Source organism: Lepisosteus oculatus, chromosome 17, assembly GCF_040954835.1.
Source record: "Lepisosteus oculatus isolate fLepOcu1 chromosome 17, fLepOcu1.hap2, whole genome shotgun sequence".
Classification (NCBI taxonomy): domain Eukaryota; kingdom Metazoa; phylum Chordata; class Actinopteri; order Semionotiformes; family Lepisosteidae; genus Lepisosteus; species Lepisosteus oculatus.
Window position 1 is genome coordinate 17,908,760 of NC_090712.1, and position 18,664 is coordinate 17,927,423.

The 18,664-nt window shown below is 40.6% G+C and overlaps 2 protein-coding genes across 3 annotated transcripts; one reads left to right on the plus strand and one right to left on the minus strand.

Annotated features, from left to right (window-relative positions):
- Position 1: 1 nt before the first annotated feature.
- Positions 2-1,893, plus strand: LOC102685351 (barrier-to-autointegration factor-like). The gene is made up of 3 exons (XM_015362781.2): positions 2-593; positions 1,095-1,239; positions 1,400-1,893. The coding sequence occupies exons 1-3, from the start codon at positions 499-501 to the stop codon at positions 1,544-1,546; spliced, it is 387 nt and encodes a 128-aa protein (XP_015218267.2). The 5' UTR covers positions 2-498; the 3' UTR covers positions 1,547-1,893.
- A 1,409-nt stretch (positions 1,894-3,302) lies between these two features.
- On the minus strand, positions 3,303-16,688 carry entpd6 (ectonucleoside triphosphate diphosphohydrolase 6). 2 transcript variants are annotated; one of them, XM_015362775.2, is made up of 14 exons: positions 16,583-16,688; positions 15,697-16,029; positions 13,311-13,387; positions 12,780-12,923; positions 11,088-11,163; positions 9,966-10,001; positions 9,153-9,241; positions 8,649-8,728; positions 7,882-7,946; positions 6,569-6,670; positions 6,055-6,195; positions 5,794-5,850; positions 5,373-5,485; positions 3,303-5,275 (listed from the first exon to the last, which is right to left on the minus strand). In XM_015362775.2, the coding sequence occupies exons 2-14, from the start codon at positions 15,953-15,955 to the stop codon at positions 5,180-5,182; spliced, it is 1,335 nt and encodes a 444-aa protein (XP_015218261.2). In that variant the 5' UTR covers positions 15,956-16,029; positions 16,583-16,688; the 3' UTR covers positions 3,303-5,179. The 2 variants fall into 2 exon arrangements, with proteins under 2 accessions (XP_015218261.2, XP_006638905.2); XM_006638842.3 differs by having other exon boundaries at positions 15,697-16,025; positions 16,583-16,686.
- Between the last annotated feature and the right edge of the window lie 1,976 nt (positions 16,689-18,664).

Here is an 18,664-nt window from a genome sequence, read left to right on the forward strand (position 1 = left end):
GCAGCCGCTGACGCAGAGGACGGGGCGGGGGGGACCGCTCGGCCCAGTGACGTCACGCTCAGCCGGGCCCTCTCGGCATTTAAAGGGGCGGCGCGCGCCGCGCTCCTTCAGGTTTCTCCCGTCCTGCGCGAGCCGGCCGCGAGCTCGTGTACGGAGTGCAGCACCTGCTGGTATTATCTGTCAGACCACTGATGCTGACCGACCACGTCAAACTAAATGAGGGGCCACTGAAATATGAATGATTATGATACCCTTTTTTTGCATTGCTTTTCACCATATGCATACGCATAACTTAACCTGACCCATCTGCGCATGTGTGCCCCGCTTCGGATTAGTTTGATTAAACAGTCCTTTCTGATGATGTGATAAATGGTGTATTTTTTTTTAAGTGCGTTCAAGTAAATATACACATCTCTTTGCAACCAATGAGGGCCGGGTGGGGAAAAAAAAACACTAATCAGGTGATCTAATTCTGGGGGTCACATGTCCCGATAAAAGATGGACCCTGAGAGGGAGGGACAGCCTTTAGGACACTTGAACGTGGTTCGATTTCCCGTCACACTAGCGGAGAAACTTAGAAGAACAAAAAAAAGGTAAGAGATGCTCCAGGATTTGTAACCGCGCTGTGTAATATTTAACCCTGCAGAACAATGTAGGAATCCACGTGGAACGCCAGCCATCCAGCGAAATCTTCGGAAGAGCTGGGTGGTGAAGTACTGTACTGGGAGTCCACGAGCTACAGCCTCGGCATTTTGGTGGAGCCCGTGGCAGGCGTCTTGTATTCCGTTTTTTAAAAGAGAACTTTTATTCTTTAGGCATGGTTTGTCTTTATGCTTGTCATGCTGAATATGTGTCTGAATGCTAAAGCCTTTGACCTGAAAACGGGAGAAATGCAGTTTGCTCCTGCTGAGTTAGCAGCCAAAGACTTGGAATGCGAATTAAAGCTATCTTGGAGGCTCAATGTTGCATATGGACATTTTTGGTGCTTTCTTATCTGTAGAGGTAATCCATATGTGTCCTCCAGTGAGGGCCTTTCTGTCTTGATGAGAGTCTGCCCCTCGGTAGAAATCTCCAGCTGTTCTCTTGTTGTGCAGCCTGTGTGTGCTTGAAGACATGTCCTCCACCTCCCAGAAGCACAGGAGCTTCATCGCCGAGCCCATGGGGGACAAGCCCGTGACCGCCCTCTCGGGGATCGGTGAAGTCCTGGGACGGAAACTGGAAGAGCAAGGGTTTGATAAAGTAAGGCAAAGCTAGGGGTGGAACACCTATAAGGGATTGTATCAATGGTCCACATAGTTGGGCTAAAAGTACTCGCTTGCAAGCATGAACTATTGTGTGACCGTTAATGTGTGCTTCCATGATTTGGGTGTGTAAGGAGAAGTCCTGGTGTCTCTCCTAGGCTTTCGTGGTCTTGGGGCAGTTCCTTGTGCTGAGGAAGGATGGCGAGCTCTTCACAGACTGGCTCAAGGATGCGTGTGGCGCCAACAACAGACAAGCAACGTCCTGTTATCAGTGTTTGAAGGAGTGGTGTGATGCCTTCCTGTGAGGATCGCTGTCCTTGCAGATCTTGACTGAAAAATTAAGAGTACGATTCCACTGGGGAAACTGATTTAGCCGTTTGAGCTTTTAAATACGTATTTTTTAAAATTTGAAATAAAGCATTTTCACACTTTCGGGTGAGATGTAGGTTTTAAGATCATGCTCACCCACCATTGAGTTCCGCTTTGGGTGGTAGTGCTTCACCACCTCTCCTTCAAACTTGGTTGAGTACAGTTGGCAGACTGTAGAAGTGCTAAAAACTCACCTTCACAAAGTGTCTTATACACTTTTTTTTAATGAAGGTAATAAGTGTCTGCATTAACTGGATGTAATAAACAATTTCTTTACACCATCGGTGAAAGTGTTCTGAAGTGTCAAAGCCCTTGTGACTACTGGCCTTGAATATAGAGCTAAGTATTGGCAGTGACTGGTATGTAGATTATTGTTTTTATATTTAACGTTGTCATCCTAATACTATTTGTTAAAAATCCCTTACATGTAACATCAGCACCGTAGTAATGATGTTCCTTTCCCACCTTGGGAACGTGAAAGAGGGGAGAAAAAGGACTCAAGCAGGATGAGTGTACCCCTCGTACAAGCAGAGTTATCCTACTGAACCTGAGTTCACAGCTTTGGAGGGTCTCAACTGCTGATTGAAATTCTTTGCTTGGCAGTTAACTGATTTATGCTGTCCCTGGCAACTAAGAATGCAGAGCTGACCCAAACCATTATGGAAGTGTGTAGAAATATGTATGTTGCTGTAAAACACTCTCCTAATCCATCACTGAATGTGCGAATGGGGGGTGTGTGTGAAGTCATGCAAGGTTTGTGGTGGGTCTTTATATGGCAGAGGCTGACACCAGGGTGGGGGAACAGCCGTTCTTGCAGCCCAGTTTTACAGGTAGATCTAAACCGAAAACTGATTCGCACATCAACGCAGGCCACGTTCCTCATCCAAATAGTTTGGAGAACTGAATGTCCAGCCCTGGCCTACACTGACTGGAGCCTTGCAGGCTGATAGTCAGATGGACAGTGTGTCCTTCCAGATCAGTTTCCTCAAGGAGCAACTTATTGCCACTTGTGATGAGGTTTGTGTCACTGTAAAAGCACTCATAGATGCTCTTAAATATTGTACAATAAGGGATTGTCTGCGCTCCTCCTGGAGAGATGCACCGTCTTGTAGTCCCCCTTCCAGCCAGTCCATAAAAAGGGTGGTGAATCCAGTCTAAGTAATAATAGACCAGTAAGTCTTACAGGAGATCATTAGACGTCTTGGAAGTGTGGAACAAGAATGCTGTCTGGTGTACAGCTGAGATATTATGGATTCTGAATGATACAGGTACTCTAGATTTTAAAACTCTTTGACCAAGCAACACCAGTAAACATGACTATATTATATGGTATATTTAAAGTTTCAGAAGACCTCTGATCAAGTTCCTTATAAGATATTAACACTCAAATTGCAGGCAAGCTCTGAGTGAAATAACTGGCTCTGTTTCTTTATTCATCCTTCTTACATTAACATGCTTTTCACATCTCTGTTCACTGCCCATTGAGGGACTGTGGCTGTGCAGGATCAGAAATACAGACCACTGCTTCACAATATCAACTGTTTTGTCTAATAAATCTTTGCCTAAGTCAGACCAATACTAGCTTTGTTTCAGTCACTGCAACCATCACTACCATAATCATCCTACTGTTGGTGCTTTAGTAAACTTCAAAACCCAGAGACTTTTCTGAAATGACTTCACAAGCACTGCTGGTTGTTTTCATGCTTTGATCTAGCAAGTTTAATTTGAAAAAGCAAACCAAAGTCACCCAAAACAATGTAAGCTTTTAATTTTCTTTCAGATAGAATGCACTGTCATTACATTTAAAATGCATTTATTATTCATATTCACGGTCTGCAAAGTAGACGTTTCAGTTTCAGTTTCAAAATAGTGCTTTATCAACATGTACAGTAATCAGACATTTAAATACTGCCACATGTAAGACTCATTACATCAGACAACAATTACTTGCATTTTCTGGTAAAAAACATTACAAATAGAGTGACAAGATAAGTCATATGAGGTCAAAACAAAATGTTTTTCAGTTCTACAACAGCACAGTAATGTTTTAAGTAAAGCATCTCAGAGATGAACATTTAGATGATGAAAGAGAAATAGCTTATATTAATTTTAATATTTCACATAATGTGGCACCAAGGAAGAAATCAACAACATGCATCAGGCAAAGAAGCAAAGAAATAACAATTGTATTAGTATAAAAGAGGCAAAAGTGTTACAGTCATAAGATAAATACAGGATAAACATATTTACAGGGCCTGAAGGTATTTTACCAATTGTACCTAAGCAAATAATTTATAATCTATAAACAAAACTCTTAACAGTCACTCAAGAGGGGAAATAACCACTGACAGGAAAATTGCTACCGCCAGTCCATAAAAACAAACCAAACGTAAGTAGTTACAGACCAATACATCTTACTTCCAAGACTTGAGCAGAGAGAGGGAGTCTGATTCAAGTACTGAAAACACTGAAGGGCACCAACATGTTCAACCCACTAGACCTCTTCAGAACCAGTGGTAAAACACTCATCAGAGAGCACAGCTGTAAACTGAGCAAAAATATAGTTAGAAGTGAGAACAAGAGGCACTTTTTTACACTAAGGGTTGTGGGAGTCTAAAACGCACTACCCAGCCATGTTTTCAAAGCTGACACCTTGACTTTCATGAAGCACCTGAAGGAGATCCTTGGAAGACTACTAGCAACCAAGCAAACCAGTAGGGTCAAATGGCCTTCTCAAAGAGATCACTCTCTCCGAGACCACGGAAACATCTGAACTTCTGTGTTTTCAGAAACTGACATGTATGTACAACTTCAGACATACTAACTACTGTATATTTCCCCAATACATTCAAATACCACATACATTAATACATTTCCTTCTCAAGCATGTAAAAATACATTTCAAAGCCTCACAGCCTTCACTCTGTTTAATGAGTTGGAACTTGCATATGTAGAATTTAAAAAACAATCGATAATGTCAATGATGCCCAAAACGCCACGGGAAATACAGTACTCATTCACATTTTTAATATGACTGTACTCAGTGCTTATTTTCCCAACTGCCCACATCTTTTTAAATGGTAAGCATCATAATCAAGTTTTTACGGTATCACAATTGAATGGAAAGTTTTCAGTGCTCTCTGAATGTAGAATGATTCATTATTAACACTGTATTTGTAATTATGTTACACTACATTGACTTCCGTTCTGCTGAAAAGAACGTTTGTCCGCATGTGTTGTTTAACTGGCAGTTAAAACCATTATAAAAAAAGAAAACACTCTAATCTCAACTCTGAAACTGCTGGCTTGAGATTCAAGCTAAACAGGCCCTGGGATAAGTGACTATTGTCACCTGTGAACTGTTTGAGACACTGATGTGGAAAAACACAATATACAATAATTAGCCGACTTCTAGTGTTCTTCACTGGGGAAAAAATCAGCTTATTTCACAGTGGAGTCATGGGACCAAAATAAACATCAAACACAAAGAACCCTATTAATGAAGTACCATAATGTGAATTACAATCAATTATTTCCCGGCTTCAGCTTCCCAGACAGTCTCGCTGTCCTCACACACTTCTGAGTCGCTCCACAGACTGAGCCGTGTACTGGAAAGAAGCGCCTAGAGCCCAGCTGGTCTCCACGTTGTCAATCTTCCGCGCGAGCTGCAAGTGAACACACATTTCCCTGAGTTTAACTCGGCAGGGCGCGATGCATTTCTATCACGTACTGTTCAGCGCATCTCTTTTTTTTGGCCCTCACCTTAAAAATGTTTTCCTTGGAAAACCCCAGCTCTTGTAGCAGGACGGATATGTAAGTCAGATCTAGGCACAGGAAGGGATTTTCTCTGGCAGTGACTTCCATACCACTGCACACTGAAAAGGCAAGACGACGACAAAAGCCAAAACGTTAATTTTCTATTTCTGATTTCTAATGTTGCTCCCTATCCCTTTGGAAGGGTGCAATACAGTGTTTTGTTCCCATCAGAATTGTTAAGAGAGAAAAGTTTCCCATGGCTTCAGAATATTTGGGTTTCAGTGTATTTTTCTTAAAATGGTGTCTTGAGCCACTTTCATGCATTATTCATTTTCCTCAATCTAACAGAATATTCCCCACAACCAACCTTAAATTAATAAAGCTGCAATAGATACATAATAAAGGAAGATGGTAACTGCTTTCATACCTCTTTTGGCTGCTTCGATATAATCATTCATCTTGATATTCCCTCCGGTCTTTTCATCTGCCCAGAGAAAAAAAAAAGCAGCAGGAGGAACTTTCATCTCTATTCATCAGGGCATTTATAGCACATATAAAAGTTCTTCAATTCATGGTCTGGGTATTTTGCTCCCTCACATTCTTGTAGGATTGGACTTCATAGCTCTACATAAATCTTTTGGGCAACAGTTCTTACAAGAAAATAAGGACTGAAATTCATTGTACTTACCGATTAAACCTACGTCCACAGCTCTATCATAGTAATACGAAAAAGCATAGAAGTCCATATTTGATGCCTCTTCTGCTTTTTTCACTTTTCTATAGAGCATTTTCTCCACTTTTTGGAGGCAAGACTCATATTTAGGTTCTCCTGAAACAGAATAGAAAAAGTGAAAGCTATTCTTAGCTCATTCTCAGCATACATTCCTGTGCTTTTCAAAATTCTTTGTCCATATTTCATTTGTTTTGGTCTGAAAACTATTATTTAATGTGAAAAACCAATGGAAGAAAACACAGCAAGTGATCGGACAAGGATACATGAGGACAACTCAAAGCTCCATCCCGTGAAGTAATATGTGTGGGATGTAAGGAGGCTCATTCTGCCCTTCTGGCCACTGGGGTGATACAATATCCGCTGTGTGGCTCAGGGCCGGGACAGTCCAGGATGACCGGGATGGGATCTCAGCGGGAGCAGTGCTGCACACACCAGACATTAGCAGGACATGTCGTTCCATGCGGCCTACCTGCCTTCTGACCCCTCACTGTGTAGACGGCTTCAGCATGTTCCCACTGGCCTCTGTAACCTGGGGCCAAGCAAGGGCTCACCAGTTCCTGGTCTTTCTCCACTGTTGAAACATCACTTTGTCAGTAAAGCTCAGTGCTAAGAACCCTAACACCCCTGGTCCTCTGTCAGGCCTGGCTCTGTACTGGGTCACCAGTGCTACTGATTAAACTACTTATTTTAACATTACATCAATGTTCACTGGAATAACTACCGCAATGGTTAATCCTATTGTTAAGTCCTGGGTTCGGTTTAGGGTTTTAGGCATTCATGTAAAGGAAAACAGGGCTTTCAATGGACGATTATCAAACTTTATTGATAAAAAAACTAGCAGACCAAGAAAGAAGGAGAAAAAGAATAATGGACACAGCGCGGGCCTGCATTCTCTCCTCGGCCGTCCACACCACACTTTTCCCTGGGTCAGAGATGAAATAACACTTCACTTCACTTGATTGAAGGAACAGTTACCAATACAAAACTTTAGAGTTTGGTTAAAAATATAGTATTACAATTATGCAGTTAAATAATTAGACATATTGGTAATCAAGATCTTGGATGGAACAAAAATCAGAATACACTACTAGATCCTGCAGGATGTGAGTTTAAGACTCATGTTATAAGTCTATTTTTACATTCGATTCGATGAGCACACCGATGTCCAACTTTCTAAGAAATAACAGGAATGTGTCCTTCTATTCACTTCCCAGACAGTTTCAGCTGTCTGCTGCCTTACAGTATATATATCATCAAAGCATCAGGCAACAGGACTGATTTTTGGTATAAATAGAGCTGCAACATCCTTGCCAATCAGTGCTGAAAGTACCGACATATGAGGTATTCCTGTATATAGAAATAGTTAAATTTCATATTTAAAGTCTGATACTTTGATTTATGAACAATTAAAGCTTGCAAAATGTGACAAAAGGAAGAAAACATTTGGGAAGACAAATGCAATTTTAAGTGTTTGTCCTGCTACTGGCTTTTGGCAGTATTGCAATCTGCAGAGCTAAACTACTGCCATCTGCTGGCACACTGAAGAAATGTCAGCCAGCATGGGAGCCTTGAAAGATATCAAACATCAGTAATATAAAATCAGAGTAAAAACTATTTTAACAACCTTCAAATCTGGATTCAGAGCATTTGATGGATGTTGTTTAAAGAGCTACATAAAATAAACAGCTCCCAACCAAATAATTCATATTTCTATCAAAAGGTAACATAACGATTTACTCATTAAAGGGTGTTTAACAGAGGAAGGTTAAGCAAAATACTCACAGGGTTGCCCTTTGGTTCCTCCTAAAATCGCAAGTCTTGCCGACATTAAACCTAAACCCAAGTAGCTGAAAGAAAGGAAGTTCTGTGACTTTGAAACATATGGCGATAGAGAACACATTTTAAAATCAGAATTTGCCCGTACTTTGCTGTTAGACTGTGTATTTAATGGGTTATATGGGCTCCCTTTGCATAAGTAGCAAAAGTGAAATTACAAAAGAAAAATCAAAGAAATCAATTTGGGAATTTCAGAACCATAGACATAATGGTCTCAATTGTGTGGGAACTTTTTTCAGCAGACGACCTTGTGTTTTAAAATTATGCTTTTGCAGGAGGATTTGAGCCTAAGGAAACCATGGGCTATAATGGGACAGTCACCCTACCCGACAAGGCTGTGAAATACTCATGACCCCATTAAACACTTCCTCCAGCAGGAGTGTCGTCAACACGTTGAGATTTGGGTAATGGTCTAAGGCAATGAAATGCATTTCCCATCAATTTCCAATAGTACTGATACTTGAGGATTGTTTTGGTCAAGAAAGTTACATGGAAATTTTTCTTGTGCTCCTTAGGACAGCCCCCCTGTCTATCAGCGCCGTGCGTTTGACTGAAATTATCCAATAGTGTGGCCAGTGAGTGTAACTAACATACACATTTTGCCACGTCTGTAAGTTCTTCCAAAATCTAATATTTTCTATTCAAAGCCCAGTATTTTCCTCAGTACCCTTCTGTACTCACAAAGCCAGTTCTGAAGATGAAATGCCACCTACCTATGGGAGTAGAGTGTATAGGTGCTATTAAACATCTGGAATGATGTAATGTAACCAACAGGAGAGGTCTGGATTGTTTTCTGGGGAGAAATAAGAGTACATCAATTTGTTAACCTGCTGAGCTGCAGGATTCTATAGGTATCTCCAATCTCCAAAAAAACAACAACCAGTTTTTCCACTCACTAGCTTGTTTCTCACAACTACCAACTTCCAAATACATCTGAGCTTGACAGACACATGCCACACCACTGCAGGAAAATGAAGATCTATTCTTTTCATGAATTTTAACTTGAAGCGCACAGTATTTTTTTTACATGTAGGCTCTTGGGAAGGTGACACAGAACTCCTCCTGTGAATCCTCCTGTTAAAGCCCGGTCCACTTTGATAAGAATGCCTCACAGGTAAACGTTGTCAGAATTTTAGATTCATCGAATATTTAAGGACTGATATGAAGGTGCCCTGACAGGTCACGCGTTCAGCAGCTCTGCTCGGAATGGGACTTGCCTCATCTCGTGGGGAGAAGGTGATCTGGGTCGAGCCTCCTCCCAGATCCAGCATCCCCACCGTGCGCTTCTCGGGGTTGTGGAAGCTTCCTGTGGGACAGAGACGCTCACCGCTCACCTCAGCACCGACCGGATGAGCACCGCAGGCCCGACGCCCTCCCGGCAGCTGGACCCGTGTGCCGACAGGGCGGAGACCGCGACAGAGGGGTCGGGCGCTTTTGTTCATCTACAAAACCTAATTAATAAACCTCCTCCCCCCTCATTTGTTATATCAGCTCACCACTTTATATTTGTTAGTATAACAACATCTTCGTCAAAAAACACTTACTGTTGCCAAGACGAAAATAAGACTTACAAGACTGCAGTTTAATCACTGGCTCAAACGGATGTAGTTTCACATTCAAACACCACAGGGGTGTCTGTCTAGTCAGCCAGTCTGTCCCCTTGAAGGTTTAAGGTTATGGTGATGACCGTTCGAGCGCAGCGTTTAGTGTCCTGAGAAAGCCAAGTCAGTTAACACTCGTCTCCTGAAACTATGACACCAAGAAATGAACAAGATCTCTTGGTGGTTTTAAACCATTGCGAGGGGTTTGGTGAGGCCTTAGAACAGTGTTAAATATATGACAGTGATATTAAAGAGCTGATGACAAATGTGGCTAATTCAAACAGTTTCCGATTCAAGTAAATCAAAAGAAAAAAAAATAAAGTTAAAAGGTTTCCAACGTTTTTGTTATAATACTAAGGTAATGTAGAGCTTATTCAGGATGTCATGAAAAAGAAGGAATCAAATATTTAATAATAAAGAACAGCTTACCTATCAAAAAGTTGACAGTTATCCATGCTGAAATACCTGTAATGAGATGTTCATTAAAATCATATCTGAGGATATAACATAATATTCCTATTATTCCTTCATTACACGTTCTTGAATTCGATTTACTCCACTGTGAATACCCATTACAATAATATGATGATTATAAAAAATTAAACAAGAACATAAAACACTTATACAGAAATGAAGAAGGTATCGAAGCCACATAAAATAGGAGCAGTTGCTATAATATTTGGTCGTTACTGGCCATTATACTACCATCTACATTTTCAATTATCTCTGGCCAACAGTACGTTTTGTAGTCTTTTTAATGATACTCTCTCTAAATACATTAAGAGAATTTCTGACATTCTTCAAACTCAAAAATAAGTAAAAACCATTTTTGATAACATATGCCCCACCTCTCAATATATAATGACCTTTAGTTTCTCTAAACCACAGTTCAAAATGCACTTTTGCCCTGCTGTTCTGATGAAACGTCCATTCTTTGAGCTTTAGAGTGAGAATGTTTATCTTTTCTCTTAAGCTTAAACACAGGTCAACGTCCCTTAACGTGTGCTTCAATAAAGAGATTTGCATGAAAGGAAAACTAACTTATAATACAGCAATGATAATCAGGTTATGGAAAGATGGGAAGTTAGCTTTAATGTACTGTAGCAGACAGTTAAGAAGATTGGCCATTAAGCTTCAGCATTCTTACTGAAATCACCTTCATCCATTATGTATTTTTCCCAACTTTATCAAATGTAGTTTGCAACAAAGTGGGTCAAGAGCTATAAATAAGATCTGTGACTAATTTGTTCAGGTGATTACTACTGTAGTTATCCATGCTATATACATGCACAAAGGTGGACTTTCCTGTCCACCTAATTAACCAAGCATCAACAGAACAGTAACTCCAGGATGCACTGAGACAAGCACATAGTCAGGTTTATCAAAATGACATCTTTAGATCTTTGTAAATATATGTCACTAGAACCAGAAAACCCACGAGGATGAGCTGCAAAGTGTTCCTTAACACTATCAAGACTACATCACCATTTGCAAGAACAACAGGTCCCTGAATGAGTATGTATTAGGCACACAAGTTTAAGTAACTTGTACCTTCGTGAATGCCATCCATTATGGACACGCTGTCTTCTCCAGTCAGAAAGGGTGATGCTTTGAAGGTTTCTCTCACCTTTGGAAACAAAGAAAGTGGTCAAAGCACAGTTTTCATCAATCTTACTGTTTCGTGCACAGACCCACCAAAATAGAAAGACAGAATGTCAGTTTCACATGTAATTAAGCAACAAAAGGGAACTTCATACTTGTATTGATCTGAAAGCCCAGTCTTTTTTTAACTGGAACAGAGAGGACTGTATGGGGCACTTGATTCTTGCAGTGTAAATCCAGAAAGAGTCAGCACCAATATAATAAAGACACAAGTGGACTATGCTGAGGACCACCAAAGACAGACAAGAGGAGACCTTTTCTTACACAGAGGATTATAGGAGTATGTAACCAACTGTGGGATTATTTTTTAGATAACTAATCAAATTTTTCCAATCATTAAGTTATAGGCACAGCAAACCAGAAAATCAAGGTGGGCAAAATGACTTCCTATCATTTCTTCTTATGTTTATCCTGTATAAGAGTATTGAGTCGCACTATGAACGGCCTGCATGCGCAACTTCATAGACCCAAGGAAGAACTGCACTGACAAAGACAATAAAAATACAATACTGGTGCTCTTAAATCAGTCCAGGCAACAGCAATCAGATACATGCCAGGGCTTACAGGAGTGTCCTACACTGACTGAAGGAACCGAACCTTTTTCTTGAAGCATGAAGCACAACTTTTCATTGATAAATGATACAGAGACATACTGAGACACTTTAGATGCCTAAGAGTACTCACTGTTAATGTGTTTTTATTATAGGCTACATTTATGTCAACACAATTCTATAAAGGTAAACCTTATGCTCTTCATGTGCTCCCTTGTTCCACTTTGTGAGTTTTTCTAATTTATGTCTGTGAATCAGGGTAGTTGGGCCACTACAGCTACTGGAACTTTTTTTTTTAGCCATACACTTTTTGATCATGATTCTTTTTAGTGAATGAGTGGAGGAGACAACATGAAAGTACACCAGAGAACCATTTACCCACATTGACAGTGCTTTTGGAAGTTTACAACAGCATTTTGCTTGTCTAAGTGAGAGCTAGCAAATGCTGGACACACTAAAGAGTCATGTCCCTTTCAATTATAAACATTTACCTTACCTTCAGTTTGCTTACCTCCACAGAATACATATTTTAAAGCTCGCTATGGCATATTTCATTCTCTATGTGCATTAGTATCTCAAGGGCTGATGATACTGTTCCTTCCTTCATGATTAGGACATGAGGTTTACTGAACTGTGATTAGCAAGAACGCAATTTTAATTAATTGATTATTACAATAAATTTCACAGCGACTGATGCTTTAAATCATTATTTATTAACAATATTATTTCACTAATAAGCTGCTACTACACTCAGAACGTCCCCTTGTGCTTCAGCATTCTGCTTAGTCCAGTACAGAACTGTTTCGTCTGCAGCAGCACGAGCTGCACTCTAGAGGGCAGCAGCTGTTACCTTGGATTTGTTGCAACTGAAAATATGTTAAGTACAGAAGAGGGCTGTGTACTAACCACAGGGTCACCCCAAGTTAGTATGCTGCTCCTGGTTTGTTGCAATTGACTCAATGACTAACAGTCTAAAAGTAGCAACTGAAACAGAAAGGCAGATTAAGAGCGAGGGTGTGAGAGGTCCCACCTTATTCAGCAGGTGGGTGGCCTTTTCTCCAGGAAGCAGACGCAGCCCAGCTGTTGCCTTCAGTGCCAAAGGAGTGCTTTTCCACAGGACACAGGGAACGCTGCTCTTAGCCACTTCCAGCAGCTCCTGCAGCCCAGCTGTACACTGCGGATTAGCCAAAAATAGCACTCACCACTCTCAAATGCCAAAACAACACCCTTCGTTATACTGTTCAAAGAGAACACTCTGCAAGTTAAAAAATATAATTTATTACTTAGGCGTCACCCTCACTGTACCCTAATAAATGCCAAAATAAAAGAAAAAAAAGTTTTGTTGTCCTTAGCATACATTTCAGAATAACTCAAAATTTTATAGGTTGGTATATATTTAGCAATGTACTGTAACTATTGCTTTTTAGCATTCTGTTACTATGTTACTGTGTTACTATTATCTATCTGTAAAGGGCTGCCTTAACTCATTAAAAATCATTTTAACTTCTAATCAAGTCCATAACACTGGAGAACACTGCAGGCAAACCAGAGGTTGCATTACCTTGTCCGGGTCATCAGCATAAGCAGACAGCCCTGGTTTTATTGCTCTGAAAGTTTCATGGGCCAGTTTGGGAGCCTCTGCCACACAAAAACAAAAGAACACGGCAAGTGTTCATTTCAGCTGATCCATAATTGCTCAAGGGCCCTGCAGAGAGTCAACACTGTGAGTGAGCTCAGTAGAAGGGCCTCTGCCATGCTGACTTTTTTTTACACAGTCCAAATAGTACAATTTGTATAGGCTTGAATAGAAAGGCTGAAAAATGAAGACCTCTGGTCAGGCACACTGTCCTGACATTATATTAAAACCCAATGCACTGAGGTTTATAACTCCCTCCCATACCCTTCTAACTCTGACTAAAGGACAGTCATTCCCAGCTCATGTCTGTCAATATCTGGATGTCTTGGGAACACTGCACACCAGCCCGGTCCCTGGAAGAGTAGGATGGGCTTGACAGGGTCTGACATACAGTACTAGCCACTCATGGGGACCTGCAAGGCACCTGCAAGCTGGCAGTGATTTTATCTAAAGATGCACTGCTGTGCTTGCAGAGCACAAACTCCTGCAGGACTGTGTGGAAACTGTAGCATGATAAGAGCTGTGAAAGCTCTCACAGGTAAGTAAGTCAGAGCACTGTGTGCACAAATCCTAACTTGCCCCAGCTCTTTCTGAGGTGATAAGAAGAGTTGATAACTGACATAACTTGGGTATTGAATACAAACTACATTGGAAATTCCATTTTTCAATACGATTACATTTTGTATTAACTAAGTTAGTGAACTAGAAAACAAGCACAAAGGACCAGAATGGCAACAATTCTTGCATTCTTACTTGTTAACAACATAATATTATATCCTTTTTACATACAGACCTCTCCTAACTTCTGGAAATACCAGTTAAACCAGAAACCTACAAAGAATGACGATACAGGATAGACTGCAGGATACAGGTTCATCTATTTTAAGTCTGTTAATCAGCCTTTGCCTTTTTCAGCATTAAAATGCAAAATGCTGGTTGCCTCCATAATCCCTCTATGCACTGCGAGGAGTGTGCTAGGTCTAAGGGACGCCTGATCAGAGCCAGTACTCTCAGGCCATGTGAGAGCCTGTGGCTTACCGTTCACAAAACAGTGACCACAAAATTCCAGGGATTTAACTACTTGAATGTACAGATGGCAGCCCAGGACCTTAAAGGACACGGGAATATGACAATCACAGATTTAACATTAAAGCCAAAGCAGCACTTATGTGATTTAGCTTAATATTTCAATATGATAACTACCCTGATCCTCAAGGCCATGCGATCTGGTAAGTTAATGTGTTGGTGCCACCAACATTCATCTGCCATGTCTCTCACTTGTATTGGAAGAGTGCAAACAAAGTTAAATCTAAGTACCTTAGAGAAAAAAAAGATCTTGCTTTATTATTGTCCTTAGATCCAGGTTAAAACTGATACTAAAGATCCAAAATAACTTTAGAATTTACCTCGGATAATAAGAATTTAAACCTTTAGTGTATCCTTTAACAATATCAAGAGAGATTATGCATTTGCAGAACTGCAGAGTGGCTACACACCACAAAAATGATGCCACAGCGGAACTATTATTATTATTGTAATAATAATAATAATAATAATAATAATTGCTTACACTTATATAGCGCTTTTCTCGACACTCCACTCAAAGCGCTCTACAGGTAATGGGGATCCCTTCCACCACCAGTGTGCAGCCCCACCTGGATGATGCGACAGCAGCCATAGTGCGCCAGAACGCTCCCCACACACCAGCTCTCAGTGGGGAGGAGAGCAGAGTGATGAAGCCAGTTCAGAGAGGGGGATTATTAGGAGGCCATGATTGGTAAAGGCCAAGGGAAACTTTGGCCAGGATGCCGGGGTTACACCACTACTCTTTTCGAGAAACGCCCTGGGATTTTTAATGACCACAGAGAGTCAGGACCTCGGTTTTACATCTCACCTGAAGGACGGATGAGATTGCACCAATAAAGATTTTGTTTCACACGAACCTATTTTTTTAGACCTGAAAATAATGCCGCGTTCTCCTTTTCTGGTTATCTTGAAGTAGGTATCACATCACAGCAGGGACAGCTTGTAAGTAACCTAAAAACAGCACCGTGGGCATTGACCCCAGGGCTGCAGCACGACAAGGCAGACCACTGACCCAGCCCTACACACTATTATTAAAGCACCAATTTCATGTATCACAGGTACCGAGGCAAATCGTCTACACTAACACGACAGACCTTTACAGTGAGAAAAAAAAACAGAAGTACCCCACTGGAATGCTATATAGATCACTCAATGAAAACTGCAAACAACTCTACTGCTTTTCAGAATCCAGAAATCTGGCTGCGACGCCAGTGACCTACTGTACCATTTACTTCCTGCACAAACTGGAAGACATGAATCCTGGTTCCAGTGCTCCCCGCGTCGAACATGATCCCATACTGGAGGCTGCTGTGATTGAGGTCCCCCGAGGCCGGCTGGCACCCCTCACGCTCGCCGCTCCTGAAGCCGGGGGGCTCCTGGAACAGCGAGGGCTTCGCGAGGTCCACATGCCGCTTGACATACGTCAGGTAGGCCACGACACAGGCGACGAAGAGGAACGCGCTGGCGAACTTCGGTACCCTCATGTTTCCGGAGTGAAAGGTACATACTGACGTGTCATCCCGGGTTTAAACACTGCCCGCCATGTTAATATATCTTCCTTAAAAGAAAGACACAAGACAAGACATTTCATACATATTGGTCGCTGCGAGATTTTCCGTTTGGATTCAACATTATCATCAAGATCTGGTTTTCCTGCCTTTGATTTCTAACCGTATTGCCAGGAAGGAACGCTTCAGCAAGGAAATGAATTAGTGGGCCACATTCGACAAGGAACTCCTGTCACTTCAAAACTGTGAAACCTTCTCAGAGTTAATACATCGTCTTTAATAATAACTACCATATTATGCTGTATATTACAGCTGTGCATATGTATGCCGTATTTCATTCCATACAGGATACGCTTAAAATACTCACATTATTAATAAGTAAACATGCTTGAACAAAATAATAAAAATAAACCTGTTTAGAAAGTATTTAACTCGTTTTACTGCGAAGAAATGCACACGCCAACGTCAATTCGATCATTAGCAACGCCTATTCATTCCTGCCTTTCCGAAAACTGAAGCTACAGAAGGAAGGCTCGTTCCTTCCTAGGCTCCAAGAACATTGCATAGCGATTGCGTACAATCTTCAACCATATTTATCCTTACCTGTACACTCGTTATTCTCAAATCCCGGCAGGCGCGACGTCCCAAACTTGAACACTTCCGTCTTCCTCGCGATGACTGAAGTTAAAGGTCTCCTGAGAGCCAACCCGCGGCCGGCTCGGCTTGATGACGTCACGAACGCGTCCGCGTCGGCGAGGCCGACCGCACGAGCTCTTAAACTGCATGCGATAAACCATGCTGTGCGACAGTTTTGCACATGGCTAAAAGACATTTTTTTATGCCTCGCCTCTCAAATGGTGAACGACATACCAGTTTGTAATCGCTGAAACGCTTTCACTTGTCTTCCAAAGCATATCGTACAGACATTGAATGACAGGGGGCGCTATTGATCCTAAGCGCAGTGACGCCCGCTGGGGGAATTGTAGTCAAACGTGAGGATGGACAGCCAGTCCAAGAAATCTAACTTGTGAAATCATTGAACAATATTAGTTAAATTACCATGGGCACCTTTACACCAAATCATGAAACATTTACTAGATCTCCGGTTACAAAATGTTAGCCTATGCTTTTTATCTTATTCCTTTAAGTAATACATAATTGTGTAGCGACAGAAAAATGAGAGTGATCTTAAAATCTAATATTGTTATGATCATGTAGTTCTCTTCCAAAGGTACAGGGATTCGCTTATTTTAATGTGGTTTATTTTCTCTTATTTAATAAACGCATTTTCAAAACGAACATGAACATGATTTATTACATTATTTCAGGAACAATAGAGGAAGCCTTTTATCTAAAATTCCAATTCATAACTAATTCGATATTAATGTTATATTGCTTTTTTTGAATAATGTGAATTTAATCAATCGCAATGTGAATGTCGGTTCCTTAGTCTGTTGAAATAACAGAGGAATTAATCAGCTGACTGTTTTTGATATTTCAACAATCCATACAAAATATTTCCCGCACTTGGGAATTGTTTTTCTCATGCCTGATTTTTAAGATTGTGTTAGGTCTTCCCAGTCTTGTTAACAACTTTTGGAACAGTTTGGAAAAAATCTAAAATAAAAAAAGGAATTTATACAGAAATCATTCACCTTAATTTACTGTATTACAATATACTGTACACTGTATGGTTATAAGCAATATAAATTGTAGTATACTAGACTATACTGTGCAGTAATTGTTATTAGTTTATATTTAGTAGGTGTCCCTTATTAAATTGAGTTTTCTATATTAGATGTTTTATGTTGGTGTCTATATTGGATGGAGACTTTCCTATAGAAAACTAAAGGCCATCTACAGTGCCTTGTAAAAGATTTCAGACCCCTTCACAGTTTTCACATTCTGTTGCTTTTGAGCTTGGAGTCATGACACTTTGAAGTGGTGATTCACAACCTATTCCACACATTCACAACAAAAACCAAAGAGGAAAAAGGAAATAGACAAAAACAATTAATGGGAAAGAAGAATACATAAATACTGACAAGTAGGTTCACAAAATTACCTTTACGAGTCACACAATTGAATGGCCTCTGTCTGTGCGCAGTAATGCTGTATGTTTTAATGTTGCAAGATGTAGTTCTAATATAACACAGTATTAGAAAACTACTGTTCAGGCACTGGAAAAGAGGAATGCATGACAATCAATTCTAGGAATGTAACGTGAAAATGGTAAAATAGTAAAAATATTAAATACATTCAGAGTCCATCTGTATTTCCTGTTATGGCGGGTATGTATCCAGTCCAAATAATAGATTTTCTAAAACAACGAGAGAAATAATGTTGCATTCTGTCTGTATAATGTTGTAAATCTGGTAGAGACAGAAAAATTAAACGTCAAAGCAAATCCGCAGATGGAAGTTTGTGCTGGTGCCGAAATCCGTGCCTCGTGTCTAGAAGTGCAGAGCAACAGGTTGCAAAGTGGTCAAAGGCCTTCGAGGGTTCAAAAGCTTGACCTTTTAGTTCTTCCCTTTTTTTTTTCCTGGAAGAAAGACACTAAAGCCAATTACATTCAAATTTTCCCTTGTGACAATATGGCACCAGTTGGTCTGTCTCTTGCTGACTTGTGTCAGAAGCACTTCACCTCTCCTTCCAGTAATTAATAGTTTTGTTAAAATTTACCAG